The sequence below is a fragment of the Cydia strobilella genome, chromosome 6 (assembly GCF_947568885.1).
Source record: "Cydia strobilella chromosome 6, ilCydStro3.1, whole genome shotgun sequence".
Taxonomy (NCBI): Eukaryota; Metazoa; Arthropoda; class Insecta; order Lepidoptera; family Tortricidae; genus Cydia; species Cydia strobilella.
Window position 1 is genome coordinate 9,598,792 of NC_086046.1, and position 19,259 is coordinate 9,618,050.

The following is a 19,259-nucleotide window of genomic DNA, read 5'->3' on the forward strand; positions in this document are numbered from 1 at the left end:
GAGGTAGAATATCTCGGCCATTTTTGATTTTAGGAAAAAGTTTTTCCTACAAAACATGCTTATTTTAGCATATTCTCTACGATAAAACAATAATAAATATGAGTTATAATGACCCGAAGACTAGACTTTGACAAAAATGGAATCAATCTGTAAGAATATAGTTATGTACTTTCAATTTCAAACAAAAAATAGTTATTTGTGCAACAAGAGAGGAAAGAATATATTAAAGGTTAAAATGTATTTCGAAATACACAGAATAATACAGAACAAAAAAAAAAAAACAAAAAAAAAACAAATTGTAATAGAAGTATGAAGTGGCAGTTAATGGCCTTCACTAAGCTACTTTGTTTCACTTCCTGGAGTGAGGAAAGTCGCACTTTGCTCACTCCAGGGAGTGACAAAAGTAGGCTTGTTCGAGCTGCTGAGGTGAAAAATAATTTTCCAAATCGGTTGGGAAATGACGGAGCTTTGAGATAACAAACATTAAAAGAAAAAAACATACAACCGAATTAAGAACCTCGGATTTTGAAGTCGGCTAATAATATTATAGGGACGGCTGTGTTACGGATAATGCTAAAATACAAGGCTCAGTGTTCGTGTTCTTCTCTCACTCTCACCTCTCACTAAGCGTAAGCGTGAGCAGGATAAGTGCGTGCGCAGGAGCGCGGATATCATGTTTTAAATTTAAATTTTTTGTACGTTTAAATAAAAAAAAGTAATCGATACGTTCCCCTAAAACGTGATATTGCCGATTTTCAGAAGCAATTTTCATATGTTTAGCTTTTGTGCATAATTTGTTACAAAATTCAAGCGATTGAGCGCAAGTCAAAAACTCAGGATTCGAATCTAGTTCCTCGAGAAAGGCCTCAAGATTGCTATAGTTTGTCAAAGGACTGTCTTATTTCAAACATAGACAGAGAGAATCATACTATCTTTGTCTTACTAGCAACCAAAAGAAAAGGATGAGTATAGTTTTTTTTGTACTTATTTACTGCCAATTTGGTTTGACCAACTATATAATATTGTCTTCGGTTACCGCGATAGTTACTCATGAAATAAAACTATGAAAACGGATTATATCGCGTATATTGAATTTATAATACATCCCGACGTTTCGAACTCTTTACAGCGTTCGTGGTCAACGGGTGACTGAGGAAAAATTACAAAGTGCAAAAATACCCACATACTAAAATAATGAACAATCATAGACTACAAACTTTAAGGCTGGTTGTACATGCAAAATCGGTTCATAAGGCTAGTTATACACTACAATTATTTCCAAGTAAAGATATATATATATATATACGCGATAAAAACTACGCCGGCTCCAACCCTACACCACGGACCCGAGAAGATTTAATTCCCTCCTAAATTGTAGGAGGGTATCCCAATATGGGACCGGCAACAAACTCGGCGGGACACATCTTTTCAAAACATCAGAATGTCCAGCATCATCCAACACTAAGGTCTCACAGTCTATGTCTCGCTTGCTCCTTTATCAGATGGACTACAGGATCCCAAGCTGGTGGTAGGTGTAGTCCATCTGATAAAGGAGCAAGCGAGACATAGACTGTGAGACCTTAGTGTTGGATGATGCTGGACATTCTGATGTTTTGAAAAGATGTGTCCCGCCGAGTTTGTTGCCGGTCCCATATTGGGATATTCTACAACCAGCCTTAAAGTTTGTAGTCTATGATTGTTCATTATTTTAGTATGTGGGTATTTTTGCACTTTGTAATTTTTCCTCAGTCACCCGTTGACCACGAACGCTGTAAAGAGTTCGAAACGTTGGGATGTATTATAAATTCAATATACGCGATATAATCCGTTTTCATAGTTTTATTTCTTGACCAACTATAATTAAATTTATGACAGCCGTATTGTGATCCAAAAAAGCTCTACGACTTTTTAAAAACTCCGTTTTCTGAACCTACTGCACCTTAAGGGACTAGGTATATATATTTAGTACAACGTTATTGATAGCTCGATGCTCCCTGCACATGGGTTAGAGGAAATAATTGCGGATAAAATATTAAACAATTGAAGAGATCTTTGTTTCCTTTATATAAATAACGCCAAGTACTTAAATGACAAAGTATCAGTTACAATCTACAATTAATAGTCGTACAAGGCACTTCCCGATAAAGTTCCTTGACAAGTACAGTTTGCTACAAGGCACTTCCCGGCAAATATCCTTCAGTGTAACGGCCTTCCCCATGTAATCTCTGCCTTTCAGGTACTAATCAATGAAAATAAATATATGTTGTGTACCTATATTTTGAATAGAAGACGTAGGTAATAGAGATTTTTTAGAAGGAAGAATGGGTGGAAATATTGAATGAGTGTGGAACCCTCTACATCATTCACATTTAGATGGTTTCCTGAAATCGCGGCAAGCATTAGGTACTTATCTATTGCGTAAACCAGAGGGGAAAAAATTGATGTGTACAATTATTTGTCCGGAGCTTGGATAAAGGTCACATCCCACGCAAGGCTAGGGAGTCATCGGGCGCAGGGCGGGGGGAAACGGGCACGCGCGGGCACGGTGACCTTGCCCGGCTGTGACTCTGCAACCTTGGAGCCGACCGCCTCACTCCCTGCGCCCCGCCATCCCCCCGCAACCCCGCGCTCGCCCGCCGCGCCACCCCGAACGCCTACGCTCATCCCACCCCCATCTGCCTACCGCCTACAACTCGTGCAAAATTTAATAGCTATCCCTAAAGTATCTACCTACATCAGAGAGCACGGAAGAGTAGAACAACCGACCTATTGCTTAAAAATTCAAAGTGCGGTGTTGTTGTTGTTTAGTTAACCTGAACCTCAAACTTCCGACGTAGACACCCGACCCTTACGTCTACCGTGAAGGAAAATAATCAGTAATTTACTCATAGGATAGTACAGTGACAACCTATAGTCTGACAATGCATGCATATTCGAGAGCACTTCCGTATCCAAGGATAAATAACGATCGGCTTATCTGTAGCGGTATTCGCAATATGTACTTATCTCATTTCGCGTATCGATTAATTAAGTACTTTTAATCTTATCGGTTGTTGTGAAAATTGATAACTGAGCAGGTCACGTCATTGTCAAAATTACTGCCTAATCACACCTAACATGAAATGACCCGTTAATTTTCAATTACACTTTGGCTGGAAGAAATATAGCCCGGGTATATTCCATTAGGGACTTAGGTGTTACCTTAGACTCGCAATTGAATTTTAGTCTACATATTGATAATATATGTAAGCGAGCTTATAAGAAGTTGGGGATGATTCTCAGAATTGGACAGCCCTTCAGGCGCCCCAATACCTATAAACTACTTTTCTATTCCTTTGTTAGGAGTATACTAGAATTTGGTTGTGTTGTTTGGACACCTCAGTACCAAGTCCATATTGATCGCCTGGAAAGGATCCAAAATATTTTTTTAAAATCACTTTGTTACAGGACGGGTAATTACTTCGAACGCACTTCGTCAGCAGCGAAGCATTTTTGTGTTCCTTCCCTCTATAACCGAAGACACTACTTAGATGTAATGTTCTTGTTTAAAATTCTTAAAGGTGTGATAAAATGTCCGAATCTCTTAGAATTAGTCACTTTCAGTTGTCCGCACCAACCCCTATGTTCTAGACCTCTATTTCATATCAGCTTTGCCCGCAAGAATTACGCTCGGCACACATTTTTCAGACGAGTCCCAAATTATTATAATAAGCACCTACATGACATTGATCCTTTTCACACTTCCCTGTCTAGTCTTAGAATGAAACTTAGACATAAGTTGTTTTAATATGTCAAGTATAAATATAAATAAGTAAATGTATAAATGTAACTTTCCGGCTTTCCGGTAGGACAACCGTAGGCTCATGTTTTTCTTTTATCTCCTTTTTATCTTTGCTGTTTAGTGTGTATGTTAACATTATGTACTTACTAATGAACCTCCAGGTCTGTTTTCTTAAGTATGTTAAGTACATTTGTACTTCAAACCCATTTGTATATGTGACTGTTTGTGTTCTAAATAAAGTAAAAAAAAGTAAAAAAAAAAAAAAACATTATTTAGGGGTCATACATATTTTATAGTATGCTTAACTCGTACGCGTCTTTCCTGTAGACATCGCAAAATAAAGGGAATCTAAAGCGAATTTTTTCGCTGCACCCTTACAGTCGGGATACATTTTTTCCAGTACTTGAGACACAAACTAGGAAACGGGATATATGTATATGTACTAGAGCTGTTAGCTTTTATTGTATTGTCCACAGAAATGATCTTTTTAGGGTTCCGTACCTCAAAAGGAAAAAACGGAACCCTTATAGGATCACTCGTGCGTCTGTCTGTCTGTCTGTCTGTCTGTCCGTCTGTCACAGCCTATTTTCTCCGAAACTACTGGACCAATTAAGTTTAAATTTGGCAGACATATGTAAGTCTGTTACCCAAAGACGGACATGTAACGTAAACAAATGAATTTCAAGCATGGGGGCCACTTTTGGGGGGTAAATGAGAGAATTAAAAAATAAAGTTTTTCAAACTATATCGTGTTACATATCAAATGAAAGAGCTCATTGTGGGAATCTTAAATATATTTTTTTATAATTTTAAGATAAACAGTTTAGAAGTTATTTAAGAAAATAGGCAAAAAATGACCATTCCCCTTTTTAAATCCGAAACTACTGGGTCAAAAATTTAAAAAAAAAAATACGCAATATAGATCTTTACCTATAGATTACAGGAAAACCTATTAGAAATGTGCAGTCAAGCGTGAGTCGGACTTAATTACTTATTTTTCATCCGACCCCTACGGGTTTTTTAAAGACATTTCACATAAAAAATACGTTGTTTAAATTGTGTAATGTACGGAACCCTTGGAACGCGAGTCCGACTCGCACTTGGCCGGTTTTTCTAAAATAGGTGAGGATCTTAATGCCGTGATGTAACGCCACTTACTGCCGGTCGTAAATTTAATAAGTAGGTACCTTAAGGGGTAGCTTGTACTAACTAAACGCTCTGAAGGTATATTTATTTTTCATTGTCTTGGCTCTTATGTGCGCATTAAATTAACCACTGGCAGTTTAGCGTCAATGTCAAACGAGTCAAAATGATTAAAATGAATAATGAAGTATACACATTGTGACTATCCTGTGTTGGTGCGACCTCGCCCCACAAGGTCGTGGGCAGTCTTTCGGGGCTTTCCGCGTATGCTCAAGGTCTTGTTTGACTATGTTGTACCTACTGAGGTTATGTACATGTAATAAGCCAGAACACTGACATACAATGTGCTCTTTATTACATGCATTAGTGTGCAACTTCCAAGAACGTCACTCGGTGATAACGTTTATTCAAATAACTCATAATGGTGGGTGTCATTAGATATTCCTGATTGTGTGTAATACGCAACCTGATAAAGAGAACTTCTTGGGGAAACCGAAAATTTAACCCCGAAAATTTTAGTCACTTGCATACTCCATCGCTTAGGTACTTTTATTGCATCTGATTAATAAATCTTCTTAATAATTTTAAGCATCCCGAAACCAAATTTCCTTTAGGCCCTCGTGAAACTGTTAATTAATCAAGAAACTTGCAAAATATAAAACACCCATTCCCTCCCGCTGTAAACTATAATCCCAACAAAAACATATATGTGAAATGAGAGCCAAGTTCAATATTAAGAATATGTGACTGTTGACTCGCCGACAAAAGAATTGAGATCTATATGGGCGCCAAGTTCTGTGCTGTGTAGAAAACCCTAAAATTATAAAGGACTTGACTTGGCTAGTTAGCTAGTCTACCTTCATGCCAAATATCAAGTTTCTAGGTCATCAAGAAGTGGGTTAGGTTTTTGATCTATAAGTCTTAATTAATGTAATAATTATCAATACCATTATTTTTTCTATTGAATTATCAATAATGTTCAGTTTTCAATTTTTTTCCTCTATATACACCTAATAGTCTACCTTGATGCCAAGTATCAAGTTTCTAGGTCACCTGGAAGTGGGTTAGGTTTTTGATCTATAAGTCAGTCAGTCACAAAAATGTCGGTTTTTAAACGTTAATTTATCAATAACTGTTTGAGCTACGTTTATGAAATTTTGTATTTTAGACAAGCTAAGGGGCTTGAATAAATTTGCCAAATTTCATGTGTGTAGGTTAAAGGGTGAATTTTCAAGTTTTGAAGGGGTCAAAAAGTAGCTCGGAATCGTTCGTGTAATATTGAACACGGTTGCTGCGTAGCCAGTTCCTTTTTCTTTGAACTTGGCTGGACACGCTACCGCGTGTCTAGATAACCGCTATTCCCGGTATCTATAACTCATTTTTTTTATATCCTTACTGAATCCCTATATGCTTTTGGTATATTGTTATCTTTTGTGGAACTGAATACACATTTAAAATCTAATTTCCAGTATTGTACTTAGAGAAGTTAACAAAAAAACGTTGAAGTTAAAAGGATCCAGAGAACTGCATACTAGGTACGATGTAGAGAATTTTTTTATTAAAATCTAGGCGAGGAGTTGCACAAGTTGGAGCTTCACATCATCGTATAGGTAAATAGTTTGAATCGATTGGATATCAAAGTTAAGGAGACTGGGTTCAATCGTTGCAATGCGACTACAGCCAAGTAATATGCGAAGTGTCGAAGTTTCGGGCCACTCAGATAAATAATCTTAACTGGGTCAAAACCGAACCGCAAGGTAGGTAGGTATAATCTCTCTCTGAGAATGATCTCTTATCATGAGTTAATGTTAATACTAAAAATATTGGATGGTTAGAAATTAAACTAGCATCTATATTTATTAAAGTAGCTTCCACATAAGTTCACCTGAAAACTGTTGATCATCTGACGCCGTAGGCATGTAGATAGGCCGTAGGATGAGTTTATCAAGATTATTATTATATAATGACAACCGCAACTATATAGTGTTACTAACAACATTTTTATAGCAAAAGGAGGGCAGTCAAGCTTTTCCTTTTTTCATTTAAGATTATTAACAATCACTGGCCAAACGTACAATTCTGATAAAATCCATTAAATCCATTAAGTTCAGTTATCAACAATATATTTTGCGCCCAGGCAACGAATAAGTAGGGGTTACACGCTGAAAAGTTCAACGGGTCATACCGATGTTGACTTGTGACATTTATTTTCCTGAAGCTACGAGCACAAATTTCTTAACTTTAACTTAACAAAATAAGGCCTACTTTACCATCCGAGACAAAGTGAAGTCACTTTCGGAAAGCGTAATGCTAATTATTGGAATTAGACTATCGGCCTGATTCTAATTTTAATATACGTAAAAAATTTGATTTAGATCGTCTATTCCCTTTCCAGATCCCTTTTGAAAGGGAACCAGGGAAAAATGCAAATGTGTCGTAGATACACGAGTCTTCCAGGTTCAGGATAAGATGGCGTCCGTTATATATAGGTAGAATGATTAGATCGGGCCGCAAAGTTCACAGGGTGGGTGGGTGGCGGGGGCGGGCGCAAGCGCGGGCGATGCACCGGAGTCAAGTGCAGGGCCGCACTGCGCCGCTGCAGTGCCATGCGCCCGGCGCCCGGTCAATAGCCGCTTCAATGACACCCGTCAAACGCTTATTGACTTTATTAGATCTTATTGTGTTTCGGACGAATTCCACTCGTATTACTAACCTCTTTTACACTCGCTGGTAGCATAAAAGAGAAATTATGGCTTTTGTTTGGCGAGTAATGTCATTACAAGGTACTTAAGAGTATGAACTCGTTGAAGGACAGATATAATTATATCTTTCTGAAGGTCATCGTCATACTTGCAGTCTTTTTAATATATTATTTTTATAAATTTACAAAATATTGCGGTATTCCACCATATAATGACAAACAATTGAAACAACTATGTAAATAAAGACAGAGGGCCGATCCAAGTCCTTCAGCCTCTCTGATAGATGGTCAGATGTCTAGACTAGAATATAGACTTAAATTGGCCCCGTGGTAGTACGGATGATATTACACCTACGAGTACACCTCCTGATTCGCAATCATTGGCCCAGTCTACAATTATAACTCCTTCGGCTCATTTGATACTTAACTCCTGTGAAAATAAATACCCTACACAGACTCTCATTTCTCTCATATCATCTAATACGTCTCGTTCAAGCCAGCCTATTGTGACGTACGGGTACCTATGAAACATTAAACATGGCCCCACATTCTCTTGGCTGGATTTTATTATTTTGGTATAAGTCCAAAAAAAGTGAACCGGCCCCAGACTTGGAGCCACATTCAGATTTTTAAAAAATCGGAATGTAAGAGAATTTCCTAACATATTGTTAAGGGTTCCGTAAAAAGACTTGCACGGAACCAGGGTCATAATAAAAGTAGGTACAACCATCTTCTCCGTAGTGGACAAATAGGCTGACGAACCTCCATGGCGGATTTACAAATATAGTATGAAAGATCCTTGCTGACTACGGATCCCTAAAAGCGATACCTATTGTGGGCTATCTGAAATAGTTACGTAAATATTTGATGATTTGATTTTCGGTATTACCCTAGTAGTTTGAAACTCTAAAAAAATGATGCCAGCTCTAAGCATAACTATAAGCAAAGATATATGTGACTCCGTATAAGATAAGTAAAGTCTAAGGAAAAAACGTGCCCCGGAAAATCAAGAAAAAATTATGCTCGAATAGATGGCTCTATTACCTGTTTGGCCTATACTCGTGTAGATGGCGTTGGCGACACCGTCTGATATTAAACAATTTTAACACATATCAGTGATAGAACATGGGTCAAAGTCATATGGCGTTCTAATAAAAAATCATTTATCCACATATGATAATTTTATTTATTTTCAGAGTAGTAGGCATCAGAAAACATGAATCTAAATTTTAATACAAAAAGTGCCTAAGGAAAAATATGTAGGTAGCTACTTTTCAGGATGATCCTGTCGTGAAGAAAATTTGTACGCATTGTCAGAAAGAGTTTACATAACGACTATGTAGAGTTTTTGATGAGTTTAGGTACTTTCAGTATGACCTTAGTACTAGAAAATTCACCGTGCCACCGTGTTTACCAGCAGCTGCCAGAGACTAGCGGTAGACCTATACTTATACATACCTACATACAATATATGCTTTGGTATGCACACGCTTTTTGCCAGCTTGATGCTGATGGTTAAAGTTGTAATTTCAATAAATACCGTCAAATGGAATAGCCGGGGACAGAGGGTAATATTAGACAGCAATTTTTAGGGTTCCGTACCCAAAGGGTAAAAACGGGACCCTATTACTAAGACTCCGCTGTCCGTCTGTCCGTCTGTTTATCTGTCTGTCACCAGGCTGTATCTCATGAACCGTGATAGCTAGACAGTTTAAATTTTCACAGATGATGTATTTCTGTTGCCGCTATAACAACAAATACTAAAAACAGAATAATATAAATATTTAAATGGGGCTCCCATACAACAAACGTGATTTTTTTGCTGTTTTTTTTCGTAATGGTACGGAACCCTTCGTGCGCGAGTCCGACTCGTACTTGGCCGGTTTTTCACTATTAAGTTATGTAGCTAGTTGAATCTAAGACTGTAAGCTGTAAGCAAACAGTATTATTTTTTTGCCGCCAGCCGGATTGGAAAGTATTTACCTTGTCTAATGTTACCCCTCTGTCCCCAGTTATCCCTTCGACTGCAACACAAACTGCAAAATGATGACGACGATGTTGGTTTAATAATGTAGGTGCTTTAAAGTGCGCATATTTTTACATTTGCGTCGTTCTTCTGTTCAAAGTATAGAAAACATGTAAACATTTTACCTTATTGAGTTATCAGTCAAGATCATCGGTCACGTAAATTATGCGGTAGCGGTTAGGTACTGAGCGTCACGGCCGAGTCAACGACCGGCCGCCCTCGGCAAACCTCTGAGGAACCATTGTCGCGTCAGCCTAATTCTTTTACTGTATTACGGCGATGTATCGGATATCCATTTTGTCATTTGACGCCATCACATTATTATTACTTAAAATATTTAACTGCTTTTCAAACTGCCGCACTCACAAAATTTTGAAGAGACAGAAGCCATATTTGATAAAATTTAGTTTCAATATTGTGTCTAGATTTAGCCTTAGTTTGTAGTTTAGATAGTACTGGCCGTAAGTAGTTTCTTACAAAATGTTAGACTTTCATTGTAACAGGTCTGATATTTAAATTGTAATTGGTTCCCCGCGATACAGGCTATTAGTGCGGAGACCCCTGGTATGTCTGTAACCTTTAGCTGAAAAATAAGTGATCTTTATTCTATTCATATTTTATCAGCGATGTGACCTATAGCGGCCATCAGTGTCAAATTCCTTCTACGTTAGAGACCGAGGTCAAAATTTATAGATTGATTGTTGTGTGAAAACTTTAATAAATAGGTAAATACGAAATCGATATATATATCGTGACTATTGTAATAGTAGGGTGCGTTGGGGTAAGATTGAACGGGTTTTTCATGCGGGATAAGATGAAAAGTCGCCCGTAATGAAAGATTTTTTTGAAAACCCGTTCAATCTTACCCCAACGCACCCTACATATATCTATTAGTTCCCATGTTACTGCTTACATTACTTTACTTTTAGTTACAGTACTTTTGTATAATAGGTACCGTTAGCATCAATAGTAGCGGATGAAACAACGCGCCGAAAGTAGATACTCCCAGATGACATCCCAGATAACTTTCCCAAAAATAGATAAATTTCTAAAATTTACGTCTTAGGGTTTATCTTTTACAGTCTTAATCCACACTAATATTATAAATGCGAAAGTGTGTCTGTCTGTCTGTTACCTCTTCACGCTTAAACCGCTGAATCGATTTAGTTGAAATTTGGTAAAGAGATAGTTTGAGTCCCGAGGAAGGACATAGGGTAGTTTTTATCTCAGAAATCATCCTTTAAGGGGGTGAAAAGGGGGATGGAAGTTTGTAGGGGGAATCGATAAAATGCAGATTGGATAAAAAAATTACTAACTCCACGCAGGCGAAGTCGCGGGCAAATGCTAGTCGTTCTATACATATATAAAGACATGACTTTTTGTTAAGCTGTTACAGAATGGTATATACTTACGACGCGTTGTTTGATTTTGACGACCGGTCTGGCCTAGTGGGTAGTGACCCTGCCTGTTAAGCCGATGGTCCTGGGTTCGAATCCCGGTAAGGGCATTTATTTGTGTGATGAGCACAGATATTTGTTCCTGAGTCATGGGTGTTTTCTATGTATTTAAGTATTTATATTATATATAAACGATATATATATATCGTTGTCTGAGTACCCACAACACAAGCCTCCTTGGGCTTACCGTGGGACTTAGTCAATCTGTGTAAGAATGAATGTCCTATAATATTTATTTAATATATTTGCTCCGATACTTTTGATGCTGACTGTCCCTTTTATCAATTTCAGTTTTCATTGGAGCTCAGAGATCGAAAATGATACTTACTATTGGCACGTTTTAATAGCGAATGTTTACTCGTAGACCTCGTAGTGTTTATAACCAAATACATGTCGAACAGACGCACACGTGTATTTATGATGAAAAAGTAGTTTATGGCACCTTTTTTTTGTTTCGGTTCCATTATATTAAATGACATAATTATTATTAAATCTTAAACCTAACTACCTGCAACCAATTTAGTTATATCAAGCCTAATAGAAGTGTATGTACCTATTAATAGTTTTCCTGACAATAATATTCAGTATTTTTGCGTTCCACGATTTTTATGTCAGATAATTTAAGTTAATCGTTTTATTTAGATATTTTTAATGTCCAGTAAAAGACCTTAGTCATCGCAACAACGAATGTTCCAGGCAGTCTCGCGTCATTGTCTCGGAAAATTCTTTAGTTACGTGCGTGGTAGAAATTATGTATGTATTTGATTAAATTTCGTCATCGTCAACTTGCCCTTGGCAATATTGACACGTATACATTGTACCTACGAATAGGTATTAAATATTAATGCATTCATAAATGCAGTGTTTTAGCTGTGTATGAAATCCTATTGTGTTCTGTTACTTCACTTTTGTCGTATTCATTTTAGAAATTTCGTTCTCAATTAAGTTATGTAGCAAATTTCTGTAGTTATTTATTATATTTTCACAAATCGGGCATATGTATTTCTTAATCGAGATCGAGTTTTCAGATTATGTATAAGGGTTGTAGAGGAATCGGGAATGAAATTCAGTAATAATTTTTACAATTCTGATTTATTTTAATTCGACAACCTGTCATTATATTAACAAACAAATGACTGAGCACGCTCTCATACGCACATAGATACATACACACACAAACACACCGCGACCGGCGCTCCATTGCATATAAATTATACTTATATAGTCTTAAATTATATTTCAGTCTGTTTGCACTCTCCTCGTCCGGCGCCGGCCACGCACGCACGCGTCCTAAACGAATTATCACATATAATATATTAACACGATCTGCGAACGTTTATTATACTAGTTGATTTAATTTAAAGTAGGTCGGGGTGGGGTGGCGGAGACAAGAGGCTCCGCGGGCCGGCCTCACGCCTCCAGCATGGGGGGCATGAATGCACGCGGCGGCGATGGTGACTTCTTGGAGAGGTTGAGGGGCTGCGGCGCGTCGCCGACGTCCACCTGCAGCGCGAGTTGAGCGGGGGCGGGCGCGGGCGAGCCGCTGCGGTAGCAGGCCAGCAGGCTCTCGGCCGCAGCCTCACCGCGGCGCATGTACTGCTGGATGATGTCAGTGCGCTTCAGCTGCTCGGGAGTCATGCGCGGGCCCTCCATGAGGCTTTTAGCCAGCACAGAGTGCGTCGACGAGAGCGATGCCCGCAACGGTCGGGGCGAGTGCGCGGGGTGCGCCGGGCTGCCCGGGTGCGGGCACTGCGCGGGCTGCGGCGACGGCGTCGGCCGCATCGGCCGCGCCTCCGCCTCGCCGGTGTCGCGGCGCATCGCTCGGAACTTTTTGTGGGGCTTGTAGGCCTCGTCCATTAGAGAGGAGGCGTCATATAGGGGCGGCGCCTGAAGGACACGCTTTAGCACGGGCATGTCATCGGCGGCGAGTGCCCGCCTGTCTTCAGAGTGCTCTTCGAGTGACGAGCGCGGGCTGGAGCAGCCCGATCCGGGCCCGACGATGCGCTCATGTTTCTCATTACCGGACTCGATGCCGGAATCTGTGGGCGAGTCTAGCTTGCGGTAGCGCGGAGGAGGGCGCACTGGCGTGACCGTGAGACCATTGTGGGCTAAGTGCGCCACGCCGAGGGCCTCCTCGTCGACGGAGCCTCGTGAGTCGAGCCGCCGTCTGCCAGCCAGTGTTGCGGCGAGCAGGGGAGTTCCGCAATCACCGAGCGCTTCACCAGATTCGCTGCTGGATACTGAGCCTAATGGGCTTCGAGCAGAGTCATCCACCCCGGAATCCGCCCATGGGCAACCTTCTTCATCACCCCACATTTGTTGTCTCAAAAGTTCTTTGTGCTCTGTCCTGAATACGACCAGTTTCTCTGTATGGAGTGTGCTGAGCGTCCGTAAGTCAGGAAGAGTGTCCATTAACTCCCGTAGGAAACCGGGCCTGTCGGGTCTGTTCTGAGCGATGACGTTCTGCAGGCACGACTTCAAGCGCGAGTGCATTCGCTCGACGAGTTCAATGTTCCTTAGGCCCGGTCGGTCAGGCGTGATGAGGACTATGGCGCAGAAGAGGCCGATCTCGGCGTCAGTTAGGTTCATGGAGTTCATGCGCTCAGCGAACTTGAATGTTGAGTCAACAAGGAACCGAGCGTTGGCACCGCTCTGAATAGAGTCTCGCTTCATAAGCTGGCCGTTGAGGCAGATGATGCTGTTGAGTGGAGCATCGAACATGCAGATGAGGCGCACGAAAAGTGCGTCAAAGAGTCCACTCTTGAGCAGCGTGAACTTGTCATCTTGGGTGAGTAGCTGGAAGCCGGGGATCAGGCCGGCGAAGTCGATCACGCCACGGATCACGTGGGCGAATCGCTGAGAGAATTCTTTCTCAGATTGCAACTCTGGCGCCGGGTTTAGTGGACATGCCTACGACAAACAGAAAAAGATCATTAAATATTGTTCGTAAAACTACAAGTTACTTTTAATTTAATTGCGTGACATGTAATATAAAAGTAAAGTTTTATGATATCAAGATGCTTACCAGAGTTGGTTGTGAATAGGTGGGACAATCACGTGCGCGTGCTCGCATGGCGGCGACGCGATCTCTGGTGAACTCGCAGGTGTCGAGGTGTGCGCGCACTACCCGCGCCAGCAGCCGCGGAGCGTCGTCCAGCTCCGCGGCCGCGGCCTGCTCGTGCGCGCGCGACGAGGACGACTGCTGCATCGCGGCCAGGATTCGCGCCTTCTCGCGCTTTGGCACGCGACCGAACCGCACGGCTGCAACAAAAAGAAACAAAGTTCAACACATGCTCCACTATAAAATTAAGTCGTTAAAATAAAACGAGTGCGTAGCTAAGAACGGGATTGTTGTGCAAGGTCGCGGCTAAACATACTGTGGGGTGCAGCTGTCGCGAGGCGAGCGCCCGGGCCATGTGCACGCGCAGCTGACGCGAGGGTAGAGTTCATCGCCCGTCCCGCCGGACTATTGTCCGGTGAGGCTTTTTAAAATCAGCGAGGCCTACCGGATATGTAGCGATTCAGTGAACTAGTTTGAATGACGAGTGACAAAGCGCGAACCGCGAGGTCATGTTAAAAAGTGTTACGACTTTCTCGCGCTAGGCTGGAGGGCGGCGCGGAATGAAAGGCCGTATGCGACCGGCGGCGGCGCGCCGCTTACAGCGTTCGTGCGCGGGCGCCGGTGAAAGTGTTTGCGCGGCTCACGGTTGAAAACGAAAGCGGCTAGGGCTCCCTCTCGCCATTTCTCCGAACTTTCGCTGCGCGAAGTGGGCCGCGCCAGATGCACGAACCTATTGTTCGCGATGCTCCAATCTGTTTCGCTTATCTCTTTATGCGTATCGTTCTAATATCGAACTCCCCATAAGGGCAACATAATTATGCGTTGTTTGAAGTATGTGTGTTTACGTGTCACTATAGTTTCTGTATTTTCTCGATTGATCCATAGAAGATAATGTAGTTTTTAGTCGAATGAAAAATATTTTGAAACGCAATAAACATTGATTTTCATGATCACGTTTACTTTTGATACATAATGTTATCGAAAAAATAATACATAAATATTTCATAGATGACTACTAAATATGCATGTTAGACATTCGTATCACATTGCATGTATAATATTTAGATACTACGTTTGTAAACAATGCATAATATAAAATAATCTTCTAAAGGCGTGTTTAGTTTTACGTAGCTGCTACGTGTCGTAGCACTCGTTCGTAGCACGTCTACACAACCAATTCCTTAATTTATAATTCTGTCGAAGACTTTTTTTTTAAGTTACTCTAAAAACATTTATATTTTTTAAATTGTTTAAGTGTTTTATTGAAAAACTCGTAAAAAAAATACGTACGAGCATTGTGATATTTCACAACTCCATTCAGGATTCCCTTCAGGATTGGCAGGTCTTCTCCCATGTCTAAGACCATTACAGTTTCATTCACTAAACTAATTCACAGCCGAAGCCACAGATATAAGCAGGTAACTTTACGTCACTAATTAAAACAATTTAAATCACTAGATAGTGTCACATAGCACAAGTAGAGTTGGAATTCACAAGCACTGTAATCCGTTGTTGATGAGAGTTGTTGTTGGCTCGCGATCTCGTAGCCGAGTGAGCGTATGGCATAGCGGTGTTAGTGTTAGGGCTGACGACCGATGCGCGGGCCGGACTCCCTCGCACTGCGCGACGGCGCGCGCCGCTCCAACCTTGAACTTGAGCGGGCGGCGCGCGGAGGGGGGCGCCGTCAATAAACTCCGCGCAGGCCCCTGCCCCCGCTCCACCCCTCCCGACCCCCGCCCCGCGCTCCACTTGAACCTTGCCGATATTACGAGGTGAGAATTTTCCAAAACTAATTTCCGGTTTCCCTGAGATTACGCTCTACGTCCGTGTTGTCTTTATGGCTAGTTAAGGTTGACGGTGCTAAACGACTTCTGGTTTTTGTTAGCACTGATCAGCTACTTTGTATTCATTATTCAAGGAGAGGCTGCACATATCCTTTATAATATCGTTATAAAGAGCTCAATATTTCACTTTAGTAATTCTGTTACATTAAGAAGGTAAAAAAAGAGCTCTAGCAATGTATAAATAGAAATGTTTAAAGATTACACATTAATGGTAAAATGCATTTTTTTTTAAATTTCATACTTTCAAGTATTATAAATGACCTTTATTATAAAATTCATGATAACAATGTTTTGTTATAATTGTTGTCATTGCATTCATTCAGTTGTAGTTTGTCTTAATACGAAAGTTTAGTTCAACAAACGACCGCATTCCAACGGAGCGCTGGTGGCGCCGCGCCGTTGCGCGCCATCTGTTGGTGAGTAGCAGAACTAACCGCTGGGTATAAAATGGATTGGTAAGCCAATTTCGCAAAATTTATCAATTGTCTTTGTGTCAGATGTAGCTCTTTCTATTTTTAGTTATAACTATGTATGTATAATAAAAAAAATCATACGTTCTAGGCCTGTGTAACTTAGTTTCTATTGAATTACTTAATTATATCTTTTTTTACGAATAAAAAAATATGTAATTACCTAATTTACCTGACCTATACCTAATATTAATATTTATGTGAAAATATTTCAAGGGATTATTGTTATTGTTGACAAGATGTTTGAATAACCTGGCTACAAAGGTTCTTATTAAAAGTTAGTGGAATTAAGTCTCCTATGAATCAGTTGCATCCTAAGGGCCGGTTGCACCAAACCGTCTGTCACCATTTTACCGTTCGCTAAATTTTATTGTATGGAAAATTTCATAGTTCTCTGTTGCTTGACGTTAATCAGTATGTTAATTGTGATTGGTGCAACTGGTCTATCAATTGTTGACATCACATTACTACTTGCACCTATACGTGTTGTGCGTATAGTAGAGAATCGCGCGGGCAACGAACTGCATTACGAAAGTGAAAACATAAATTTCCCTCTCACGCTTACGAAATGCGCCTTTCTCCGCTTTCACCGGTCGGAGACGGGCCCGTGTCGCAAGCCTGTGGCGCTCGGCGAGTTTGTCGACCCGGTTAGCGTGCGCTCACCCGCGCTTGCATAACCCGAGCCCCACCGCACGCACCCCCCCCCCCCCCCCCTCCGCAGACCCCACTCCGCGAAATAGAATCTCAATTCTCGCAGAAGCTCGCGCCGAGCAGGCCTCTTGGCGCGCGCAGACTTTCCTGTACGTGCTAATGGATGCACATTGCACGTATGCTATGCCGCCTACGTCGCGCCTCGTCATATTACTAATGTTGCATCATTTACGCACTCATTTCTAATTAACATGACCTGAATTTAGTATTGCTAAATTGAGATTGATAAATATTAGTAAAACATGCAAAAAAATTAAACAAAATTTTTAGGCGTACAATTAATAATAATTGTTTCATAACAGTAATAATTGTTGCATGTTATTGACATTTTTTTGCAAGTTTTTAGCATTTTTGCAAGTTTCTGTCATTTTTTGCAAGTATGACAATTTCGATAAAAATCCAATCACTTTTTACTATACTAAAATGGAAAATTTTATACTCGTATATCTCACACATTTTATGCAGAACTATGATTTTAAAGCAACATTTTAACAATCAGCTGATTGCTGACAGCAATTTTTTTTAGTGGAAAATATTTTAGGCGATTTTAACGACATTTTGGTCATACCCGCAAAAAATTGCGTCGAAGGAAATAAAAAAAATTAACTCACCATCTCTGCTCATGCCCACGGCGATGCATTTTTTCAACCGGCAATATTGACACCGATTTCTGTTGATTCTAAGGATGGAGCACTGCTGGTTTTTCGTACAGGGTCGGTACTGGATCTTCTGTTGGATGGACCGCCTGAAGAAACCCTGGGGATCACAGCGGCAGTTAGAGTCTGGCTCGAGGTCGGAGCCGTCGCTGGAGCAGCCAGAGTCCGAGGACTCGCGGCGCGCCTCCAGCATGCTCACTAACACGGAGTGCCGCTCGCGCAGCTCGCCAGCGGTCTCGCACGACATGCCACACACCATTCACTGGCACACACAACCACAACCACAACAACACGCTCTAGCTTCGCGTTCGCGTGACCGAGTCTTGGTATGACGCAGAATGACTGCACCTACACGGGCGACGGTCGACTGCGAACTGTGCGGGCGCTGCGGCGCGCGGCGCACAGTTAGCGAGCCGCGACCTAGTTGCCGGCCGCCGACCCACCCGAGAAAGTGAGAGTGCCCCCGGCCCCCGCGCGCCGCGCTCCTAACGGTCCACGCCGCTCTAGAATGCGCCGCTGCTGCTGCACCGGTGCGCCGGATATAGGCCGGGCGCATCCCGGCGGCGTCGCGGCGCGCGGCCGTTCACCCCGGGTCGACGACCGCTCGATTGCACAACGCCGCCCCGCTCCCCCCGCTCCCCCCGCGCCACCCTCGCCCTGGAGCTAGGGCGCGGGCTGTGCGGGTCGACGACCGAATCTCGGCCGCTGACGTCACTAACACGTCACGGCCTACCTCAATGCGCGCGCGCTCCCGCTTAGGGGCTGCAATGATCCAATTAGATCGCCACTAGTAAGTATCTCATTGTACTGATTACAATTGCCAGCGGAAGGTTACTATTCCACTAACATAGTATTTACCCACTACACCCTACTCTACTATACGAGAGGCTGACGTTACACAAAACATAGAAAAAAAATCATTGATTAGCAAAATGACGTCACATCTATAATATAATCCCTACAGTGTTATCCGTTTAAAATTGCACACGTCCTATTTGCAAATTAAAAAATTTCCTCGTCATAATGAGTCGAGTTAGAGTCACCATGCACCTAAAAGTGTTGTTTATAAAAAGCCAGCACGAAGCACATTTTATTGAATGCAAGTACATATACAGCTGTGTTAAGCTCCGCATGTAGAGTCGGTTACTAATTAGAGTAGAGCCTTTTGAGCTCGCGTCGAAGTAATTTGCTGGAGAGGCAGGACAAAGAGTGGTACGGTGTCGAGTCGCGGGCGGAGGCTGCGCGGCCGGGGGTCGGGGCACGGGCGGCGGGCGGTGGCCCAATTTCGCGCTGCCATCGATCCATTGTGCGCTGTGCGAGTGGCCCATAATTGGTCGCAGCGCGGGCACTGACCGACCGCGCGGTCGTTGACCTCCTTCCGCGAAAACAAAACCTTCCCGCGTGCATGG

General features: G+C 41.8%; 1 protein-coding gene across 4 annotated transcripts in view; it reads right to left on the reverse strand.

The window, feature by feature from the left end:
* Nucleotides 1-12,181: 12,181 nt before the first annotated feature.
* Nucleotides 12,182-19,259, reverse strand: part of LOC134742370 (ecdysone-inducible protein E75) — a 140,937-nt gene continuing 133,859 nt past the window's right edge. For 3 of the 4 annotated variants that reach the window (XM_063675468.1, XM_063675470.1, XM_063675469.1), the window contains exons 3-5: nucleotides 17,806-17,950; nucleotides 14,134-14,369; nucleotides 12,182-14,018 (exon numbers count right to left, since the gene is read on the reverse strand). In XM_063675468.1, the coding sequence (XP_063531538.1) occupies nucleotides 12,519-14,018; nucleotides 14,134-14,369; nucleotides 17,806-17,950 (1,881 nt within the window). In that variant the 3' untranslated portion in view covers nucleotides 12,182-12,518. Of the gene's footprint in view, nucleotides 14,019-14,133; nucleotides 14,370-15,459; nucleotides 15,802-17,805; nucleotides 17,951-19,259 lie in introns of those variants that run through there. The other variant, XM_063675471.1, reaches the window with a different exon arrangement.